This window comes from Falco punctatus (assembly GCF_963210335.1).
Source record: "Falco punctatus genome assembly, chromosome: 13".
Taxonomy (NCBI): Eukaryota; Metazoa; Chordata; class Aves; order Falconiformes; family Falconidae; genus Falco; species Falco punctatus.
Window position 1 is genome coordinate 2,354,454 of NC_137593.1, and position 19,995 is coordinate 2,374,448.

The 19,995-nt window shown below is 44.2% G+C and overlaps 1 protein-coding gene across 2 annotated transcripts in view; it reads left to right on the forward strand.

Moving 5' to 3' along the window:
- RSRC1 (arginine and serine rich coiled-coil 1) overlaps positions 1–19,995 on the forward strand; it is a 167,833-nt gene that overhangs the window by 127,898 nt on the left and 19,940 nt on the right. For both annotated transcript variants that reach the window (XM_080410302.1, XM_080410303.1), the window contains one exon: positions 10,110–10,178. In XM_080410302.1, the coding sequence (XP_080266428.1) occupies positions 10,110–10,178 (69 nt within the window). The remainder of the gene's footprint in view (positions 1–10,109; positions 10,179–19,995) is intronic.

The window sequence follows — 19,995 nt, forward strand, 5'->3', positions numbered from 1 at the left end:
ATGGCGTAGAGACTGTAGGGTTTTTATTTAATTTCTGTGAATGCCAATCTCTTGTACTGGCCTGTCTGCCATTCCTACCTTAAAAATGCTATAATGGCCACAGCATGCTCATTTTACCAACAGAAGCAGCAATAAATATGTTTGATTTTGGGAATCTGTTTCACACACTGCAACTGGCTGTCCACCATGAGTAAAGCGAGCTGTAATTTAATGTGGTGGCGTATTAAAATCCAACGTGTCATCTCATTTGGCCACATTTTAGAAACATAGCGACAAAGCAGATAGTGAAGCTAGCTAATTCTGTAATTGCTGAAAACCCCAACCCAACAACTTGTTATTTCCATAGTAATAATTGTTCTTCAGTACTGTAACATACTGTGCTAGCCCATCCGGAGTGTGCACATTTAGGTTTAAATACCTAGATTTCTGAAATAATAGCTTTTTAAGTGGAATATCTTGAAGGACTAAAAATAACATCACAAAACAAGTTTGTTATATTCCTAATTGTTTTGACCATAGAATTAATTTCCCAGTCAAAGGAGGGCACCGCTTTTTCATCATTCCCGCTTCAGAATATTCAGCATGTCACAGATGTTCATGAATAATGTCCATTTAAAACTGTTGGCAGTGTGTGCTGGCGAGTTGGCGAGATGAATTAAATGTTGGGGGGATCTGACAGGCAGCACGCTGCTTTGTGATCATTCCAAAGTTCTAATAATCTCCCTCACCTTCCCTGCCTGCCGCTAATGAAAGAGAATAGGTGATTGCACCTCGGGCTATGTTCTGCGCCTAATGACTCCTCCAAAGGCAGATTTATGAAGAAAAAATTAACTTTGAATGAGGATTGAATTGGCCCTGACAGTCTGATAGACTGTGACACAGATTCTGTGGCAAAACAGACGTAGCCCTAATTGATTATCAATATTTTAAGCAAAGTGATGAAAATAAGCATTAAGTGATGAGAAAGGCAGTCTTAATACAGTAGGCAGTAACCGGGATATGGGAAGCCTTCGGGGAGGCCGGCCCCGCTTGCCGGCACGGGGCTGTATCTGTCAGTCCTCACCTTTTGCTTCCCAACACCTCGTGTCCCTGTTCAGGGTGGGTTTTCCTTCCAGATTTCTGACCAGCATGTTAATGCTCCGGACAAGGATGCACGTGCTCCCCTCTCTCTCTTCTCGAGAAATTTGTTTAATATTTAACCCGTTTGGATTGAAGAACAACTTCTGCTGTTGTGCGGTGTGCGGGCTTATGTGATTTCGGATATTCTCTCTTTTGTGTTGTGCTTTCTCATAGACCTGGGTCATTTATATCCAGCAGACTCGCCCCAAACTGCATTTCGAAAATGGTAACAATTAAAAAATAATGAATTAGTGAAAAAATGCCTGGTTGGCTTTGAAGGATTTCCCTTCGCAAATATGCTGGTTGTACCCATGGTTAGAACAAGAGGGAGAGAGCTTTTGCATTTCACTTGTGTTTTTTGAGGTGAGTTGCTCGTTAATTGCTGTAACTACCAAAAATATGTTTAATGCCCTAGAAAACCCGTGTGGCCGCGAGCTGGCTAGCTGTGCTGTCGTGGGAGGCATTACACTGAAGTAAGGGAATTCTTTCCAAAATCGCTAAGGGAAGGGAACTGAGCAGCAGTGGGGTGAAAGCGCCAGGTGGCACCCCCTGCGCCGGGAGGCACGGCGGGATAGCTGCTCCCTGCGAGGCGGTGCGGGGTGCCCTCCCCAGGGAGAGCCGCGAGGCTGAAGGTAACCCCACGTGTGCTGACAGCCCGCAGAGCTGGGGGAGCGAGCAGGGAGCCCCTGCGCCCCCCTTAACGCTCCAGCATCTCCAGTATCTGTAATTACCGTCGGTGGCATCGTTAAAGGACCCATAATACTTGGGACAGCGACGGCAGGAACTTCTCCAAGTATTGTCGGGTATTACCGGGCTGCCGTGTAATTAGAGCGGATGGGGCTAAATGAAGCCATCGGGGTGGGAGCAGGGCGCCCTTATCCGTGGGTGAACAGCTAAGTGGCCCCCTCAGTGCTTGTGCTATTTACATTTTGGAGAGATGTTATTTTAGTGTGGACCGAAAAGAGAAAAATGTAGGAAAATGGCATCGATCCAGTACGATACAAACGTGTGTGGTGGTGTCACTTCTGGTTTGGAACCAGCGGCTGCTGGGCTGGGCTCCTCTGCTCCTGTCCAAGGAAATCTCAGGGAAAGTGGTTGGTTTGAATTTGTGTTGGCACTTTCAGGTTGTATCACCGCTAACTTTACATGTCAGTATATGAATATTCAGCAGAGAGGATCTCAGCAAGCCTCGATAAATTCAATATACTGGAGAAAAATAGCATGTAAATTAAATAAGGCCTTATAAATTAATAATGAATTATACTTTTATTTTTATATGTGAGCTGCCTGAATATTTTATAAATGCAAAAATGTTTGTGTTTAAAAAATATAGTTAAGTCTTTCTGATTAGCATCGTGGTCAGCGTGGCTGCATTTTGGATGTGATGCCCATATGTGTTTTTTTGAGTTTGTGTGCTTTCTTTTTCCCAAATGCATCTTGGAATGGGTAGCCTGGATTTTTAAGTTTGAAGAGTTGGAAAGTCTACAATTACATTGGACTTTTATTTATTATTTTTTCCCCAAGCAGCTTGCATCTTGCCTTTGGTGGGTGCTCGTCTGACACTCCTCTTCTTGTAATTTTACCAGTAAAACAAATTGCATCCCAGTGTGGGGCTGAGCCTCTTCTGTGCATCTCCCGTGGTGGTGGGAGAGGGCTGTGCCGGGGGGGCCTTCCACGAGCCCCAGCCCCTTTGCACCCCCAAAACAGCACCTGCCTTATTTCTACCTTGAAGTAATTCATATTTTCCTGATTCCTTTTAATTAACATCTTTGCTTGAAACGCACTTTACCCTGGCCCAGTGCAAGGCTGATCAGGATTAGAGCATTGCCCCACCGTGCCCCCCGGCTGGGGAATGGCTCCATGCTTCCCAAGCCCCAAGCGCTTCCAGCTCCCCAGGGGTTCGCTTCTGTGCCCCGGAGGGTGCCAGTGCCTGTGCTCACTGATGGAGCTGCTGAACCACGCTGGAGCATCCTACTCCGGCGCCAGATCTTGCTGCCAGTCTCATTGCCGTAGAGCGTAGGTATGGCTTTGACCAATGCTGAAACACCTGAGGCACGGGAGGGAATGCTCCTGGCTCCTGCGCTGGCTCCAGGTGCGTCGTGCCGCTTGGTGCATGCAGACGGGGGCCACGGGGCCGTGTGTCCAGGCGTTTTCTGAGCGGTACCCACAAGCAGTGAATAGGTCTGCATTCACGTCTACAAAAATATTAACGCAGACAAACGCTGCGGTTACCTACAGAGGGAAATTGATAGTGAAAGCCGAGGGAAAATCAGGATCTCTCTCTGTATTGCAAAATACATGAAGAGAAACTGCTGTGATTTTAAATTGAAGTTCGTTTTTGTTGCTGTTAATTTTCCATTTTTCTAATACTCAATAATTAAGAGAAGATAATATTATACATATGCTGTAGGAGTGTGTCCTGTCTCTGTGGCTTGGGAGCCATGTTCCTCATAGCTGTAGCAGGAATGATGATACCCATACATCGAGTCCTTACAAAAGCATTGAAAACCACTAGTTTCAGTGGCTCTCAAGCGGAGACGGGCTGATGCACATCACTTATGCTATTTAGAAGTTGATTTATTTGTGAAGACCATTTGTTTTCTCTCATTTCTTTTTTCTTTTCTTTCCTCTGCCTGGAAAAGCTGCTTTTTTTTTTTTTTTTTTTTTTTTGTTCTGTCAGATGTAGTCTCCAAAGAGGTTGTACCAGCGTTTCCTGTTAGCATAATGTCATGCAGTAAGACAGCATGTTTTAATACAGAACCTATTGATTTTTGCAGCATGTTTTTGTACATCTTCATGGTAAGCTAAGGGTGGCCGTTGGCTCCTAGTGCCATTTGCACCGATTAGAATGTTAGAAGTATTAGCAGGGCTAAGAGACCAGCAAAGAAAAGGTATTGTTAGTAGAGTTAACTGGTTATAGCTTAACAGTATAGTTAAACAAGTACTTTTTGTCCGGGTTTAAGATATTTTAGATGTTGGGTTTTTTTATTTCAGTATGTAGCATTAGGCAAAGATAAACCTTGCAGGCATGTTTGCACACACTGTACTTTGAACCATTTAAACTATTTGCTGGATACAGACTGCAGTTAGAGCAGCAAATTCAGGGATTCCGGCAGAATTCTGCTGCCAGACCCTGTGCAAACAGGGGCTGAAGTATCTGGTTCAGAAACCACGGGGCTGCTCAGCGCTGGGCTGCTCCTGCCTGCTCCCACGGGCGCGTGATGCCTCTCCTCCACGTGCTCTTGTTTGTTTCTCTTGGTTATCGCTTGCATTTAGGGCATTTTGATGCCTTAACTACCTTCGCTTTGCTCTCTTGCTGTGCTGGAGGCTGCAGCGCAAGCAAGCGTGAGCGTGCATTACCGTCCTTTGTAGAGGGAAGATCTGCCCCCTTCCTGGCGTCCATCCCAGGCTGTGCTCGCCCACCGCGTGAGCAGGTCGCTGCTGGCCCATGGCAGAGGGCCACGTGGGCATCCAGGGCACCATGCGCCGGGTTTGAGATGCTCCGGTACACGCTGTGCTGGGTCCTTGGGGCTCTGGCCAAACTTGAGGAGTCCGACAGCCACAGAACCCTGTCACAGTGACTGTCCTGGATGCTCTGCCACTTGAAATACCACATCGCCATTTGAAGTGTGTCGTTCTGGGGCAGTGCTGACCGTTTCCACACAAACAGTTCACCTGATAAGGCACTCACCTGCCCGCGTCAGTAAGGCAGAAAGGCGAACTCGATGCGGGTTGACCCTGTGAGGACTTGGGGCATCCTGCCCATGCCCCAGGCTCCCGTGTTGGAGCATGACAGCAGCTGGAAGCTGGCTGAGTAAAACTTTTTTTTTTTTTTAAAGAGGTGGTTCTGAAATTATTTAGAAAACACCTGATGCAGCGGATGGAAGAAACCTGAGGGCATTGTTAGGATTTGCGAGTTTGGTTGGAGCCGTGCGTGTTGCACTTAGGAACTTGTTCAGATTATTATTATGTTAATTTGCATTTCATCAAATGTCAGTATTTTGTTTTTCCTTTGTGCAGTGTCATTAGGCTGTACATTTTTAACAATCATTTATCTCATTTTTGTTGTATAAGCACGTTCATTTCAGTTTTGAAAAGGAGTATAAAAAGTACTTTTGCTTCTGTTCATAAAGGCTTTTTTTCACTCCACCTTGAAATTTGTCAGGCTCATTGGTGACCAGCCTTTTCCTTTAATCATAGCACCAAGAGCTTTTGATTAGAGAATTTTTTGTCAGGATTTAATGCACCCGTTATCTGTGGGCATGACCCTAGTTTTAGTTGGCTGAGCAAGTGGTGTCTTCAAAGCCGTGTAGGGTGTGGCAGAACTTGGGATTAGACAACAAAATTGTAATTGAACCTCAGGTTCTCCTGGGGCTTCCCTGGTGCTCCCCCGGCAGCCAGGAGCCTCCCATGCTCTGCCAGCCAAGTGCGGCATCACACAGGGTGTTTTTATTTTCTCGCTGATTCTCATCAGTGTGACTGTTTGCATAACTATTTGTGCAAACTGTGTATCTAAATAGTTAGTGGGTGGTGTGGCCGATTTCAGTAGGCTTTGAATGAAGCGCACTGATCAGATAGTGCCAGGAGGTGGCTGGTTGGAAGGCAGAAGGCACAGAGTAGTAGTGCCACTGTTGAACGTTAAATAGACGTTGTACTGTGTTGGTGAGGAAATAAGACCATTTGTAATGTTTTGAGCTTGAAGTATTTTCCAAAACCTACAAGGCTGTTCATTCTTTTTTAAAAGAAGAATTCTTTTTTTTAGTATCTTTTTGCTTTCCTGGCTTTTGTTTGTCATTTAAAGAAAAAAAAATGTTATAGGAGAACAGAAAACATGTCATGTGATTTAGGAGGGACATAGATTATTAACTGCTTATTAAAATACTTGTATCAAGTTCCTGAAGTGAGAGGGTACATCTTGGGAGACTTTCTTTTCTGTAACAGAGTAACAGTTTAGAGGGAAGAGGGCTCTGAATTAATAGCGTTTGCTAAGAAGAAAGAATTAGCGAAGAAAATCTAGGCGAGTATATAAAGTTTGGCTGGGAAAATGGACAGGAACCTGAAATTCTGTGTCAGTGAGTGTGTGGTGCATAGGTAAGCAGAGTGCTTGAGTGGCAGGGTGTCTGAGCATGAACCAGAAAATTTCTGCAAAATATTGGTAACACAAAGTGTGGTACAGGTCAGGGAGGCTAATGAAGTTAGTAAAGCTCTGCTGATTTACACCACCTGGTATTATCGCCCAGTGCTTCTCTACAGCTCTCAACTTGCTCTTCTCGGGTCTTACATTTAATTTCTGATGTCTCGTACCATCTCCAAATTTTACAGTCAGCGTAGTGATAATGTCAAGGAGACATATAAACATCCTCTCCCTTTCTCAAACTGGAAAACACACAAATTCATCCTTTCTCTTTCTCTGCCTTTCTCCTTTTATTTTTTCTTCTCTTTTCTCTTTTCTTCTCTTTCCTTTCACCCCAGTTTTTAGCGTAAGCCCACGATCAGCTGCCGTTGCAGGTTGGCACTGAACGGGTTAAAGCAAGGCAAAGGAGTGGACCTGTTCATCCCCCCAGCCCTGGCCCTGGGGAATGACCTGCCCTTCATTGATCCACAGTTGCTGATCTGTACTTAATAATTGCTCCTCAACAGGAACCGAAGTTGCAGGTCTGGCAGGCAACCTACGTTTCCATTAGGGATCTCTCCTGCTCTCGACAGCTCAGACTGTCGGCTGCCTCCAGCGCTCCCCAAATCCATGGCCACCGTGTGTGCTGCTCTGGAGGGGGCTGGGGTACCGGGCGGGGGGGGTTGCCAGCTCCAGTTAGGTGGTTGTCAGGTTTGGGAAGCAGGTGGAAAGAAGCTGACCAAAGAGCTAGCCTGAGCTTCAACACGCATTAGCATGTTCAGAGTTTTGGTGCATATGGAAACATGAAACGTGTTTTAGTTTGTTTGGGGTTTTTTATTAATAGAGAAGGTCCTTAATCTAGATTAGTTTAATTAAATGTTAGTGCCTTCGTTGTGATTTAGCAATGTTGTTCCACTTCTGCATTGTGTTTATTTGTCTGAGTAGCATGTCCGTAGTCTTTGCTCATAGTTTATTCCCAGCACAAAGACAGGATTTATTTCTTCTTCCTTTGTGCTGCATCCAGCACAATGGGCTGCTGGTCCCAGGCTGGAACAAGCCCTTCCATAGGGGGCACCTGGAAATTACTAAAATGCTCTTTCATCCCATTATACTTGTCTTAATAGTCCACTGGCTACTACCAAATATCTGCATTTCACAACTTTATTGTTTTAGTGTAGGTAAACATCTCAAACATCTTCTGTATATCATTTTCCCATCCTTCAGAGAAAAAAAAAATCAATAGAATTGTAATTTTATCTGGGGTCGGACGAGCTCTTAAATGCTGCAAGTTCGAGCACCTCTTTATTTATTTATTTTATATTTTAGAAAGCTTTGTAAGCACCCAGGCTTTTGTCATGCTAGCTGTTTATCCATGCAGGAAGCCCAGCTGCAGGAGCAATCTCAGCACTCCAACTACCTGGATCAATTAAAACCAGACTTTTGCTGAAGTGACTTCTTTGATCTGCTGGGGGTGATAAGCAGCTGTCTGTCCTCCTCTGGCTTAAGGAAGGCGCATTACAGGAGAACTGGGTTCTTTTCCACACACCAGGTCTTGTAAGTGGTCAGCGTGGGCTGTCTGTGGTCATTAACACCCTAAAATGCGGGGTGAGGGCACAGCAGCGCACACAGCGGAGAGGGTGCGTTATATTTTGGAATAAGTTGTTAGAATCTTTTCATAATTGCAACTTGATTTGAGCAAATTAAATCTGGGGCTTTAATGCTTTGCCGGTGAATAATGACAGAAAATTTAAAATATTTCAAGAGAGTTTTTAGCATTAAAGTCTTCAAGCGACACATGGTTTCAGTGACTTCAGCTGGTTGTAATGGACAGTGCCCTATAACCTCAGAGATGTGCTGCTCTGCAGATTTATGGGGTAAGTTAAATTGTTGTTAATGAGCAGTTCTGAGCAGAGAATTGTCCTCGTGAAACTCCCTAAATTGCTAGATTGTCCATATAATTAACCAGGACTTGAAAGGACAGCTCTGTTTCAGCTAGCAGAAGTTTCCACTGTAGTTACAGGGGTTAGAAATTAGCAATTTAAAGCTAACGAACACAAACTAGAGATTTAGTCACAGACCAGCAATATCTTTTAGGTGTGTTTTAATATTTTTCTGCCTTGGATAACCATTCAGATATCCAATGAATTGTTCCTGTGCAGCAACAAATCGGTGAGGAAGAACAAAGTAGCATAGTGGAATAGATAAATCAAATTTAGGCATGGTAGTTTATTGAATCTAAATTGTGCCCAGTTGGCCCAAGAGCTATATAAGCAATCCATCTTGTGTTGATAATGGAGGTTCTTGAAATCCACCTGATGTTTGCATTATTAAATTTCAGCCTAATGAGCTCTGCTAATACATATTGAAGACAGTTGTAAGGAGTAGAATGTGAATCTGAGCGGGATAATTTGAAAGAAACATAAGCTGAGCATTTTACATGACTCAAGGGGTATATCTACAATTACACATATAACCAAAATTGAATTTAAATGGGATTTCTATTATCCTTGTCCTTTTACCAAGGAGAATAAAGTGTAAATGAAGTAAAAGTCTTTAGAGTTACTAGCAGTTTGTTTTTATTGTCTTAATTTAATAGATTCTTGTAATGATCTTCACTGGCAGAAAAGTTTTAATATTTCATGACTTCAAATGTAGTCTAAATATGAGTAAAAGCATGTAAATGGAAACAGATGTCTATGTAATTACTTCTATCGTTCTGTAACACCCCTGTTTAAGTTGTATATTTTAAGAATCTGTAGCTACTGGCTGCAGAGGGACACCAGTCGGAAAGACCTCTTCACACCCACCCTGAAATGAATTTGATTTTCATAAATTACTGGTTGATTCAGTAGGTGATAGGACTAAGCATCTGTAAAACTGAATTGTTTGCTATTTGTGCCGCCGTTTACAGTGATTTTATTGCATAAGAAGGCCTGGTTTAAGTTCTAAATTCTGTTGCTTTTTGGTTCTTTTCCTTTTGACATGGTGATACTTTCCAAAACTTAATATTTCATCAAGTATAATGCTATTAGAGACTTATTCTCGCTTAGTTCACTCATCAGGCAGTGAGATGGCAATAAAAGAGAATGGCTCCTTTGAGACATTAATGCTTTGGAATAAATGATGTGCTAGAACAGAAATTTAATTAATTTACAGAGTATATTGATAGTCCCTTGTTACTGTGCTGTATATTTTTAATCTTCTTTAACATCTGTAGTAAAGTGTTTGAAAACCCCTGCAGTTGAGCAACTAGTAGATAATTAAGTAATAAGGGAAGAGGTTTCTGGAGGGAAAAAGATTCTTTTTAAAGAATACTGTCATAATATGAATAAAGTACTACTGCTGTGATTTGCAATGAAGTGAAATTTGTATACTACCTAATTTAACACTAAGTGATAGGTATTTGACTCCCATTTTAAATGCTAGCTGCAGCTCTGCATCCCTGAAAACACTGGTTTGTTTCTGTTTCATCCTCAAAAGAGGTCTTACGGATTACTCGCTATGGCAGCAAATCTTCTGTTTCCAAATGAACTGTGTTTGTTTCTGTACGGTTTGGTTTGGGGGCAGGTAGGGTGGGGAGGTTTGTGTGTAAGGAAAAAAACTCTTAAAAGTTCTGCGTAACAAGAAATGGGTGCAGAGATTGGTACTGAGCGAGTACTGCGCGCAGCAGCTGCCCTCCAGAATGCCACGTGTGCTGTTGTCTTCACCGTATTAATATCTTCAAAGAAAACACGTTAAGAACCAAATTCTGTTCTTTCATGCGCATCGACTTCATTGTGGGACCTACAAAAAGGAAACTGGTTTAAACCCCAGGAAATCTTGTTTGGCAAGATAAATTAACTAATTATAACACTTGTTGTGTTTCTTTTCTTTTTAGCTAAAGCAGATGAAGCATTAAAGGCCAAAGAGAGAAGTGAAGAAGAAGCAAAGAAAAGGAAGGAAGAAGGTAATGTGTGTGTTTAAATCCGTAAGAAACTAAAATCCAGTAAGTGGCAAACTATTATTTTTAAGGGACCAGGTTCCAGCAGGGCTCCGTGACTTTCTTACAAGGGCATCTGAAGCCGAGGTGGCCAGCCTGGCACTCCTCAGGTTCACTGCAGCTTTCTGCTCCTGACCTGTCAGATGAACAAGAACTGTTAAAGGCACCAGAAATTTCAGCCACATGAAAAAAAATATTTTACCTGCCATTAAAGCAACCTAATAATTTGAGACAAAGTTATATGTTAAGACCTTATGGCCAGCCAATAGTGCTGGTTTGTGGCTATGCTGCTCGATTAAATCAGTAAAGCACAGCAATTAATTTTGTCAGTGTATTAGTCTGTGTGATGTCAGAGTGAGCTAATCTCTTTCCTGATGAAATCTGGTGCACTGAAAGCTGGCAGAGTCTGAGCTGTTTTCCTTTGCTATACAGTAGGTGGAAAGTTAATGTATAGTGCCTGGATAATTAAACAAATGTATTTTGCTTGTATGTTGGGGAGTAATGGGAAGAGACATTTTCAACAGCATGACGGAGCCAATGCAAACAATCTGAGGATCCTCAAAGTTCTCACTTCAGCTGTGATAGACAGAGAAAGTTTCTTAGCTATTCAAATTAAAATGAATCATTTAGTTGTCGGTGACATCCATTATATTTTTGCATTGACTTAAATATAAAAAAATACAGTGAAGATCTTCACTGCCTTGCGGTGGTTTTACTCTGGAAATACATGTTACCACACACTGGTCACTGCAGTGAACTTTCTCTTCAGCGTATTTGGTTTAAATGATGTATTTCAGGCTGCAACTGGTACTTAATACACTGAACAGTCTCTGCGTAAATGTGTTCCTGATTCTTCTGGCACTGTGCCCCTTGCCCGCCTGCCTGGGATTGCGTGGATGTTCACTCAGTGTTTTAACCACCCCATAAATGGGACCTGGGGTTGAAGGTGATGTCATGTTGGAGGAGATCATGTGTATTGAGGGTGGGAGGCGCTGGCCCAGTCTGCCCAGAGCAGCTGTGGGTGCCCCGTCCCTGGCAGGGCTCAAGGCCAGGCTGGACGGGGCTCTGGGCAACCTGGGCTGGGGGGAGGTGGCCCTGCCCGGGGCAGGGGGCTGGAGCTAGGTGGGCTTTAAGGGCCCTGCCAACACAAACCGTTCTGTGATTTTTTCAGAGCTGGCCTTTTGATGGATTAATTTACTATGAAAATCAGTGTTGTGCCCAAATACCCATCATATTTTGGTTAGGGCCTGGGTGTCATACATGGAGGAGACTGATAGGCAGTAAAACTGTTTATGACAGCTTGAAATTTATGGAGAAGTTAAGAGGCTGAGATTTTTTTAATTCCCTGTGTCATATGATAACAAAATCATTAGGCTAAACCAAAGCAGGAGAAGTCATACGAAAGGGAAGAGGTAGTAGGGTGCTGGAGTATACAGCAGAGGGAAGAAACCCCCACATGTTGTATGGACAGTAGCGGTGCTTGCGATTTTACTATGCCATCTCCTCCGGTCCTTCCAAAACACCACCTTTCTTTCTAGTCTCTCTAATCTTATTGAAAAGTCTCCTTGCGTCTGCCCTCTCTTTTCCTGAGCATGCCAGGCTGAACTCCAAGGTGAGGACAGGAACTGTTTTTTTGCATCTGTTGTGCCTACGTCTCTTCTCATCTCTCCTATTCCATCCGGGTACCAGAGCCTGAGTCCCCTTCCACACGTGCTGTATTTAACCCCCACTGCACTGCACTGCCTTCTATTTAAGGATCTCACCAGTTTCCTGGCAGCAAGTTTCCTCCTTATCCTGCTTTGACATCCTTGTTTTCCAGGAATCCTTCCTAATGACCAAGCGGTCTCAAACAGGTAATCTCTGCTTATGTTTCTTTCCTGGAATTGCCATACCACAGTCGGTCTGAGCGCTGAAGTCCTTCAGGGCTCCAAAAGCTCTGAATTTTATGGATATCTTTTACATATTTGATTTTGGAACAGGTGGTTAGCAAGATTTTTGGGTTAGAAAAATCCATCTTACCTGTTCCCACGTTGCCGTCTCTTATGTACTGACTTCAGGTGCTGTTTCTTTGGTTACAATCAAATTTCTCCGATTTTCTTCCTTACCGATTTTTTTTCTTCAGCTGGAACTCCAGCCTCAGTAATTTCTGTAGGCAGTTTAAAGCTTATTTGCACTTCAGGTATAAACAAGCTTCTTCAAATCCTCATGTGTGAATGAGAAAATTAAGTATACTTTGCAAGTGTGATTCAGCTGGTTGCTATCCTACAGGATTTATACGTTTTTACATGATTTCCCACCCCCTGTTTGTTTCTAGATTTAGATGTCTTTAATAAGCTCCAAATTGTGGGACTTAGAGTGAAGTATGCTAAGTATGTATTTCAAAACTCTAGTGTAATCTTTATTAAAAATGCATGTGATTGATTCCCTTAATCTGTTTTTTGTTTTGCTTGTTTTGTTCCTCCCTCCCCGCCCCCCGCCGCCCCCCCCCCCCAAAAAAAAAAAAAAAAAAAAAAAGTCCCAAGTTTGGGATAACAGTGCTTCAGAGCTGTGATGCTCTGGTGCAGCTGAGCGTGACGATTCCTTGAATACTTTGCAAGGTATCTAAAATAGTGTCCAGAACACTTGCAAAATAAAATGTACTGCCTCTAATTTGTCTTGTTGATAAAGTTAGCAGAGTGGATTTAATGAATATAAAATTGCATGATGATTAAGACCTGGCACGGGGCTGCACCGGGTGTTTTGAAAAAGCCCCGTGTGGTGTCCTCCGTGGTGTCCTGCGCGGCGTCCCATTGCGGATGGCTCATGTGCTGGCAGCCACTTTGCTACAGCGACTGGAGGGGTGGCTGTGGAAGGGCGGAGGAAAAAAAAAAAGTGCTGGTTAGTGAGTGAGAAACAATGGTGACTGACAGCGAAAGCAGGAGGAAAACTTCTTTTTGGTTTATTAATAAGCACTAGAGAAACTGTCCTGTGGTGTCTTTGAAAAAGTTGTAAGGGTGTTGCACTGTTCTAAAATGAATAGAAAATGTTTCCTGAAGAGAAGCTTGTTAAATAAAAACCATCAATTTGTCTAGAGGAGTTAGCTACCAATTAAGAATGAAATATTTTATTTTCCCCCCAAAATACCTGGTCTTATTAAATTGTCTCTCAAGTGTTAAGCATACCAACGCCATGCAAGGTACCTGGAGAAACTGTACAATGAAAACCACCAGTTTTGTGTAGTTTTGTGTCCCGTATGCACTCACAAAGAAGACATTTCTCCTCCTGGCACTCACCCCGGTGTGTGCTGGAGCGCGGCCCCTGCCCCTTGGCCCCACCGTGCCCTGGGCACCTCGTGCTCGCCGCAGGAGCTTGGCGCAGCCTGTCCTGGTTCTCGCTTCCTCACGCAGCTTCTGCAGCCGCGTCCAAACCGCTGTGGCTGCCCTTTGTGGTTGACAGCTCGGCGCCCGCTGGCAGGTGTGACCCGGGTGTGCAGCGCTATGTCTTCTGCTCCTGTGCCCGGCTTCCCCATGCTTGGTGAAAAAAAGCGTTGTGATTATTTCACACGCTTGAGACTGATCAGGGGTTTGTTTTCTATTTGGGATTATGTAGAGAACAATTCTGTATTTTTGATCATTAAATTCTCACCAGATTAGCTTCTATTGCATGAGTAGGGGAGGGGGTGTGAAAAATCAATTCTTTTGGATATTTTTTTTAATTCATACAATCACACAACTATTTTATTATGTGCGTAATTGTTCATAGTGATTCCCTGCCTGCTTCCCCAAGCCCTTCTGGTTGAAAAGTTAATAATGAAATTGTGCAATTCCTGTAATGTCCAGTTAGGCAGGTTGCCCCGTGTTTTGGCACTTGTTGCCCAATGAACCCTTATTCTGTCTGTTCAGCTTCAGACAAGTGTTTTCCTATACCCGTAGGTTCATCAGTAAGTGAATTTTCAAAGAAATTCTAGATTTTAAATTTTTTAAAAAAGGTTTAAGTCTCCAATATTCACCATCTTATGGTTTACAATAGGAATGCCATCCCGGAGCTGCCAGGCTGTGCGGGCAGTGGGTGCCTGCAGCACCGTTGCACCCTTTGCCCCAGACAGTTGCATCCTCACTGCATGGCCACCCGCTGCGCGCACTGCGGTCTGGCCTCAACCATGAAGGCTGGGCATCGCCCCCACCCTATAGTGAGGGTGTCTGAACATGGCGCTTATTGTAATTTTATTGCCAAATCAGGTGTGAGATTAGATGTTGGATGTTACATGTAATCTGCTCAGAAATCAAATTATTTGACCTCCAAGCCCACCAATGCCCCCTCCTGCTGGTTTGCTGTTAAATATGCAGCGTTTGCCTGTCATGAATACAAATCGAGGACAAATTAGAATCTACAGACAGCTGACCTGAGCTCCGGATTAGAGACTGGGGGCTTGTGCTGTTTTAAATCTTTTAATTACCATAGTCCCTATAGCCAGTTGAAGGACACAGAGCAAAATGGTATTTTTTTTTTTTTTTGGTGACAAAAAAGCAAAGAAAGAAAGAAAAAGGCTCTCTCCGTCTCATTTGAATTTTTCAGTTTGATTACATTTGCACTTCCATTGGAGCTATGCTAATGTGCTGCACGAAATTAGGTCTATTAACAAAAAATGCGCTTTTTTACAAGAGTGTTTTCAGTGGAGGGCTTTTTCTACCTTGTTTTTCTTTACTGGTTCCCGTTCAGGACTTGCCTGAGAAAAGACATCAAAACTGGGACGGGGCCGTTGCTGTTGGGGCTGCTTCTCGCCGGACTGGCAAGTGCGAGGGAGCCGAGGCCGGTACCAGCAGGAGCCAAAATAAAGCAGGCGGTGGGCTGCGAGAGGAGCGTTCCCATGCCTTGGAGGGCATTGCTGTGAGCTTGTCGGGTCGTTTCTCTTAGTACACCAGGCATTGCAGTGTTTTTAAATTTCTGATGTCACATGCACGGTGGCGCGCACCCTGCGGGGGGGCTGGGGCTGCTGCGGCATGGCAGGCGCTGGGACGGCGTGCTGCCCACCCTGGGCATGCACGTACGGAAGGGTTTGCGGCAGATCACGAGGAAAAGAAGTTTTCCAGGGTGCAGCTAAATATGGTTTGTGCTTTTGACATCATTCAATAGGTAAATCGATGTGATGGTGGTGCTGGCGCTGGGGCGGGCATTGTTCTGATGCCTTTATCCTGGAATTTGCATTTTCTGTTTCTCGTGTGTGTTGGCCCGGTGTTGAATTGATTAGTTATGCCTACCCAGTAAGCAGTGAAACATTTTTATATACTCTGGGGAAATAAATTTGGCAGAAAATCAGCATGAGTAGATTTAATTATCACTCTGAGACCTTTTCCTTTTCTGGCTTAGTGATCCTGAAACTCTGTGTGTTTCACTGAAATCTGTGTGGACGCTAAGCTTCGCTTCCCAATTTGTTCCTCCACGCAATGATAAGCCAAGCAATTACTGGTTTATTGATTTTTCATCATGGCAAATTTAAAGTTGATTTTTTCCTGAAAAGGCAGGGGTGATTAAGTGTTTCCCCTCGGTTTAGTACAAGAGAGCTATGTGGCAGAATCTAATATCCCTGAGGTCAACCTCTGCAGGCAGATAATACGGTGTCTTGGCCACGTGTTAAGGAGAGAAATCAGGGCTACAAATGTGATAGGATATATGTGGAGACAGTTTAATTTGTTCCATTTATATGAACAAGTCGTGTGGCACATGCTTGGAAAATATCATTTTGAATAGGCTTGGAAATGAAGCCCACGTGGGCAGGAGGAACAGGTGAATGCAAACGAGAGAGGTATTAGAGCATTTAGTGCTGGGAGACAATTGTCCGTTAAACAGAGAAACAGAGCAAATCCCTGATGGTGTTCGCAGGGGGATGAAGATGAGGATGTACCTGAAGCCTTCCCGTGGCAGGGCAGGCGCTGCAGCCTTCGGGCAGGGTTTGGGACATGTGCGTTAATAGGATTTAACTCAGGGCAGGAAAATTGTGCTGTGCACAGCTCACATAACATGTTGCTGTACCCTAAATGGACGATTAAAGCAATATGCTTAATTGGTTTGGTTAAATCGGTGGGTATGTGCACACAGTAGGTGGCTTTTGAGTATCTTTTCTCCTTTGTATTTCATATCAAATAGGAAAATCTAAAGTGTTTTTGGAAGGAAAGGTAACATGCATGTACTTAAGGGGTCATTTTGCTCAGTTTGGGAAGAATCTCAACAGTGTCTCAGGTACCTGCTGCTGCTGAACTCAGAACTGCAAAGGGGCAGCGTCAGTGAGGGGCTGCTATGAAGGCACGGTAGAGAAGGTGCAATGGTAAAGGTTCTTCTGTTTGAACCTTGAAATGTATGAAATGTGGTTTCTATAACTGTGGTGGGCCCAAGTTGTAATATCTGAACCCAGATTTTCAGTGCCTTGAAACCTGGCTTTGGTTTGGCTGAAGTGTTATCATGAAACCAGCACAGACCCTTGTCCTGAATCGTCCCTGTCCATCGCATGGTCTTGGAGCTGCAGTTTTGATTTGGAAGTCTCCTGTCCTACCATTTCAGCTTCTCTCAGTAGTAGTCTTAGAAATTCAGAAGAAGAAATGAAGAATAACTCCCTTTTTACTAAATAGCGTGAACAAAATGCTGTTTTACTGAGATTGTTTAATTAGAGATTGAAAGCATCAGAAGATTTTCTTCTACTGTGGTTTCTGCATGTGGCTACTGCCTGGTGTTTCACCGGCGTGATGCAATTAGCGCTGTCCTGTACACTCATACTGGCTTACGGGACTCTTGGTGGCAACAAACCAAGATCAGAATTTCCTACCAAACCCCTCCGCAGATAGCTAGCTGGTGCTGCAGGGAGCGCTCCCCTCTGCCTCCTGCGCGCGCTGCTTCACGAGCAGGATGAGTGCATCCCAGCGCCTCGGCAAACGCAGGTGCCTGAAAGGCTGAGGACTTACAGCCCACATGGATTTGGAGTGATGGGGGGGGGTGTCACAAAAGAAAAGTTAGTGCGTACGAGAAAGCCTGGAGGGCTCAACATATAGAAGATCCCTTAATTATAAAGTCTGCACATATCCCAGCTGATAAGCTCTATTTTTTTATACTCATCTTTAACCTGTTGGGCAAGAGTTCTCACGTCGTGGGATCTAACCAGTAGTCTGTCCATGGGAAAGCAGCTGTTTTACTTAATGCTTCCTTTTAGTAAAAGTTAAAAGACTGCACCTTGAGGTAATTGGCATTAAAAACACAGGTTGAATCTGCTAAGAAAAGATTTGATTGCATGAGGTCAGGCCATGTAGCTGTAATAAGTTAAAGTGCTTTACTCAATGATATAGAAATATATCAGGATGCCCTTAAGTTCATCAGTTATTGCCTTAGGTCATAGTTTATGTTCAGTAAATTTTATTGAAGTTCATTGTTACGGCAATGACTTGAACTCAGCCTGTTAAATCTCCAAATTATTTAGTCTAGCTAATATATTTAGTATAGATGCATGAATTTTTATTTCTTACTAAAATTGTAATTTCAAATTTTCCAGTTTTGCGTTCATAATGGCAGATTTTCAGCAAAGTGTAAGTCTCTGCAGCCTCACCCTTTGTGTCCCTTGTGTGTGAATGTTGCTTCATTAGTCTGACACAAACACCTGGTGTTGCGCTTCCAGTCTCTGGAGGATGTTTCAGCATCTGGCACACACTGTGATCTTTTTTTATGTGTGTTTAATCTTTTTATTGACGTTTTATAATTAAAAGTAAGCAGAAACAAATCAAGAGTAATATAAAAATGTGAAGTTTTGCACAGTTGCAGTGGCATAGTGCAGCAAATTAGGAAGAGCATCCAAATAACAATAAAAATTGTGAAGGATGGAATTGCAGTATGAAACATGGCATCTTTGCTGGCCACCCGCTGTAGCCGTGTTCTTCCTCAACAGAGCTGATCATCAGAAAAGGGGATCGATAGACCCCCATAGGTAATGGCTATTGGACTGATCAATTCCAGGCTTTTTATTAAAGCTTCCGTAATTAATAATCACTTTTAAATGTGTTTCTTGTATTTTAGACTTCAGGTCAGTCCCTGGGGTTTGCTGTCCGGTTTCACTGGTGCTGCTGGTGCTCTCGGCTGGCCTAACCCGGCTGAGGGGCTTGCTCCCTCCCCTCTGCAGCCCACCCTCACGGCCGGCAGTGCAGGGAGGGGGCTCTGCCCCTCTGCTCCGCTCTGGTGAGACCCCCTGCAGCCCTGCGTCCAGCTCTGTGCCCCCAGCGTAAGGAGGACACGGAGCTGCTGGGGCGAGCCCAGAGGAGCCCAGGAAGATGCTCGGAGGGCTGGAGCCCCTCTGCTGTGCGACAGGCTGAGGGTTGGGGTTGCTCAGCCTGCAGAAGGGAAGGCTCCGGGGAGACCTTAGAGCAGCTTCCAGTGCCTGAAGGGGCCGGCAAGAAAGCTGGAGGGGGGCTGCGTACAGGGGTGTGAGTGACAGGACAAGGGGGAATGGCTTTCAGCTGGAAGAGGGGACATTGAGACTAGATATTAGGAAGAAATTTTTAACATTGAGGGTGGTGAGACACTGGTCCAGGCTGCCCAGAGAGGTGGTCAATGCCCCATCCCTGGACACACTCGAGGTCAAGTTGAATGGGGCTCTGAGCAAGCTGCTGTAGTTGAAGATGTCCCTGCCCAGGGCAGGGGGCTAGAGCAGTTGGCCCTTAAAGGTTCCTTCCCACCCAAACCGTTCCATGATTCTATGATTTTCCCCTGCGCCAGAGCCGGGGGCCTCCAGGTGCCTCCCCGTCGGGCACAGTGGGTGGGATGCCCAGCTTTCGGGGGCGCTGAAGGGGTCCCACCTCAGCCTGGGCATGTGCCAGGGTAGCTCGGAGTTGGAAGCTCTGACTCAGCTTTGTCTGAATTGAGCACTTCAAAAACATCTCCGTGTTTTCACAGCACCAACAATGTTCCTAGAGGAGTAGGTAGGAAGGTTTGCTGCAACAGCGTGATGCTTTCTTGGCAAGATTTGGCAAGGAAGGGGAAAAAAAATGCTCTTTCACTTAAAACATATGTTTTCTTTTGTAATTTTGAGTTGGGGGCCATGAGTGTAGTGAAACAGCACATTCTTCTGGTCTTCACCAGGGTTAATTTTAGGCATGTGTGTTTTTACAACACTGCTCACATGATACTACAGTTGGTATTTTTTTTCTGTGTACTGAGTTAAAAGGAATTGGAGTTGGTTTCACATGCTGTTTAGACCCCTGTGATGGGGCAGGACATTTCTGTAAGGCATTTGTCAGTAAGCACTGAGGCTGTGCTGTAAAAGTACTTGAAAATACCAACATTTTTCAGTTTGTGCAGAAAGAAATTATTTAGAGGAAAAAAACTTTGTACTGCTAATGTAATGCTCCTTGGAGCTAATGTCTGTCTAACCTGTAGCATTTTGAAAATACAGAGGGAGTAAATAAAGAGGGAAATTGCCCGTGGATGGCTCTAGCAGAGCTGAGATTTTGGTTCAGGCATTTAAAAGGACAGAGCCTGGTCCTGCTGGCAAAATCATGCTCGAGTTTTACATGCAGGACATCATCTATGTTGTGTGACTTCATTTAAATCCAAAGTTGACATTAATGAAGTTTCAAATCATGAGTAATTCGGTAAGTTCACAATATGGGGAATTCTGTCCCATTTGGCTGTGGCAATGTCATTTTTGTGGCATCTTTCAGGAGTGGGAATGCCAGTGGCAGGGGGAGGAGAGCAGGGGACACGGCAAGGACGCAGGGAAGGACAGGGATCTTTGGCTGCTCAGTGTTGTTAACTTGCAAAGGTCACACGGTGC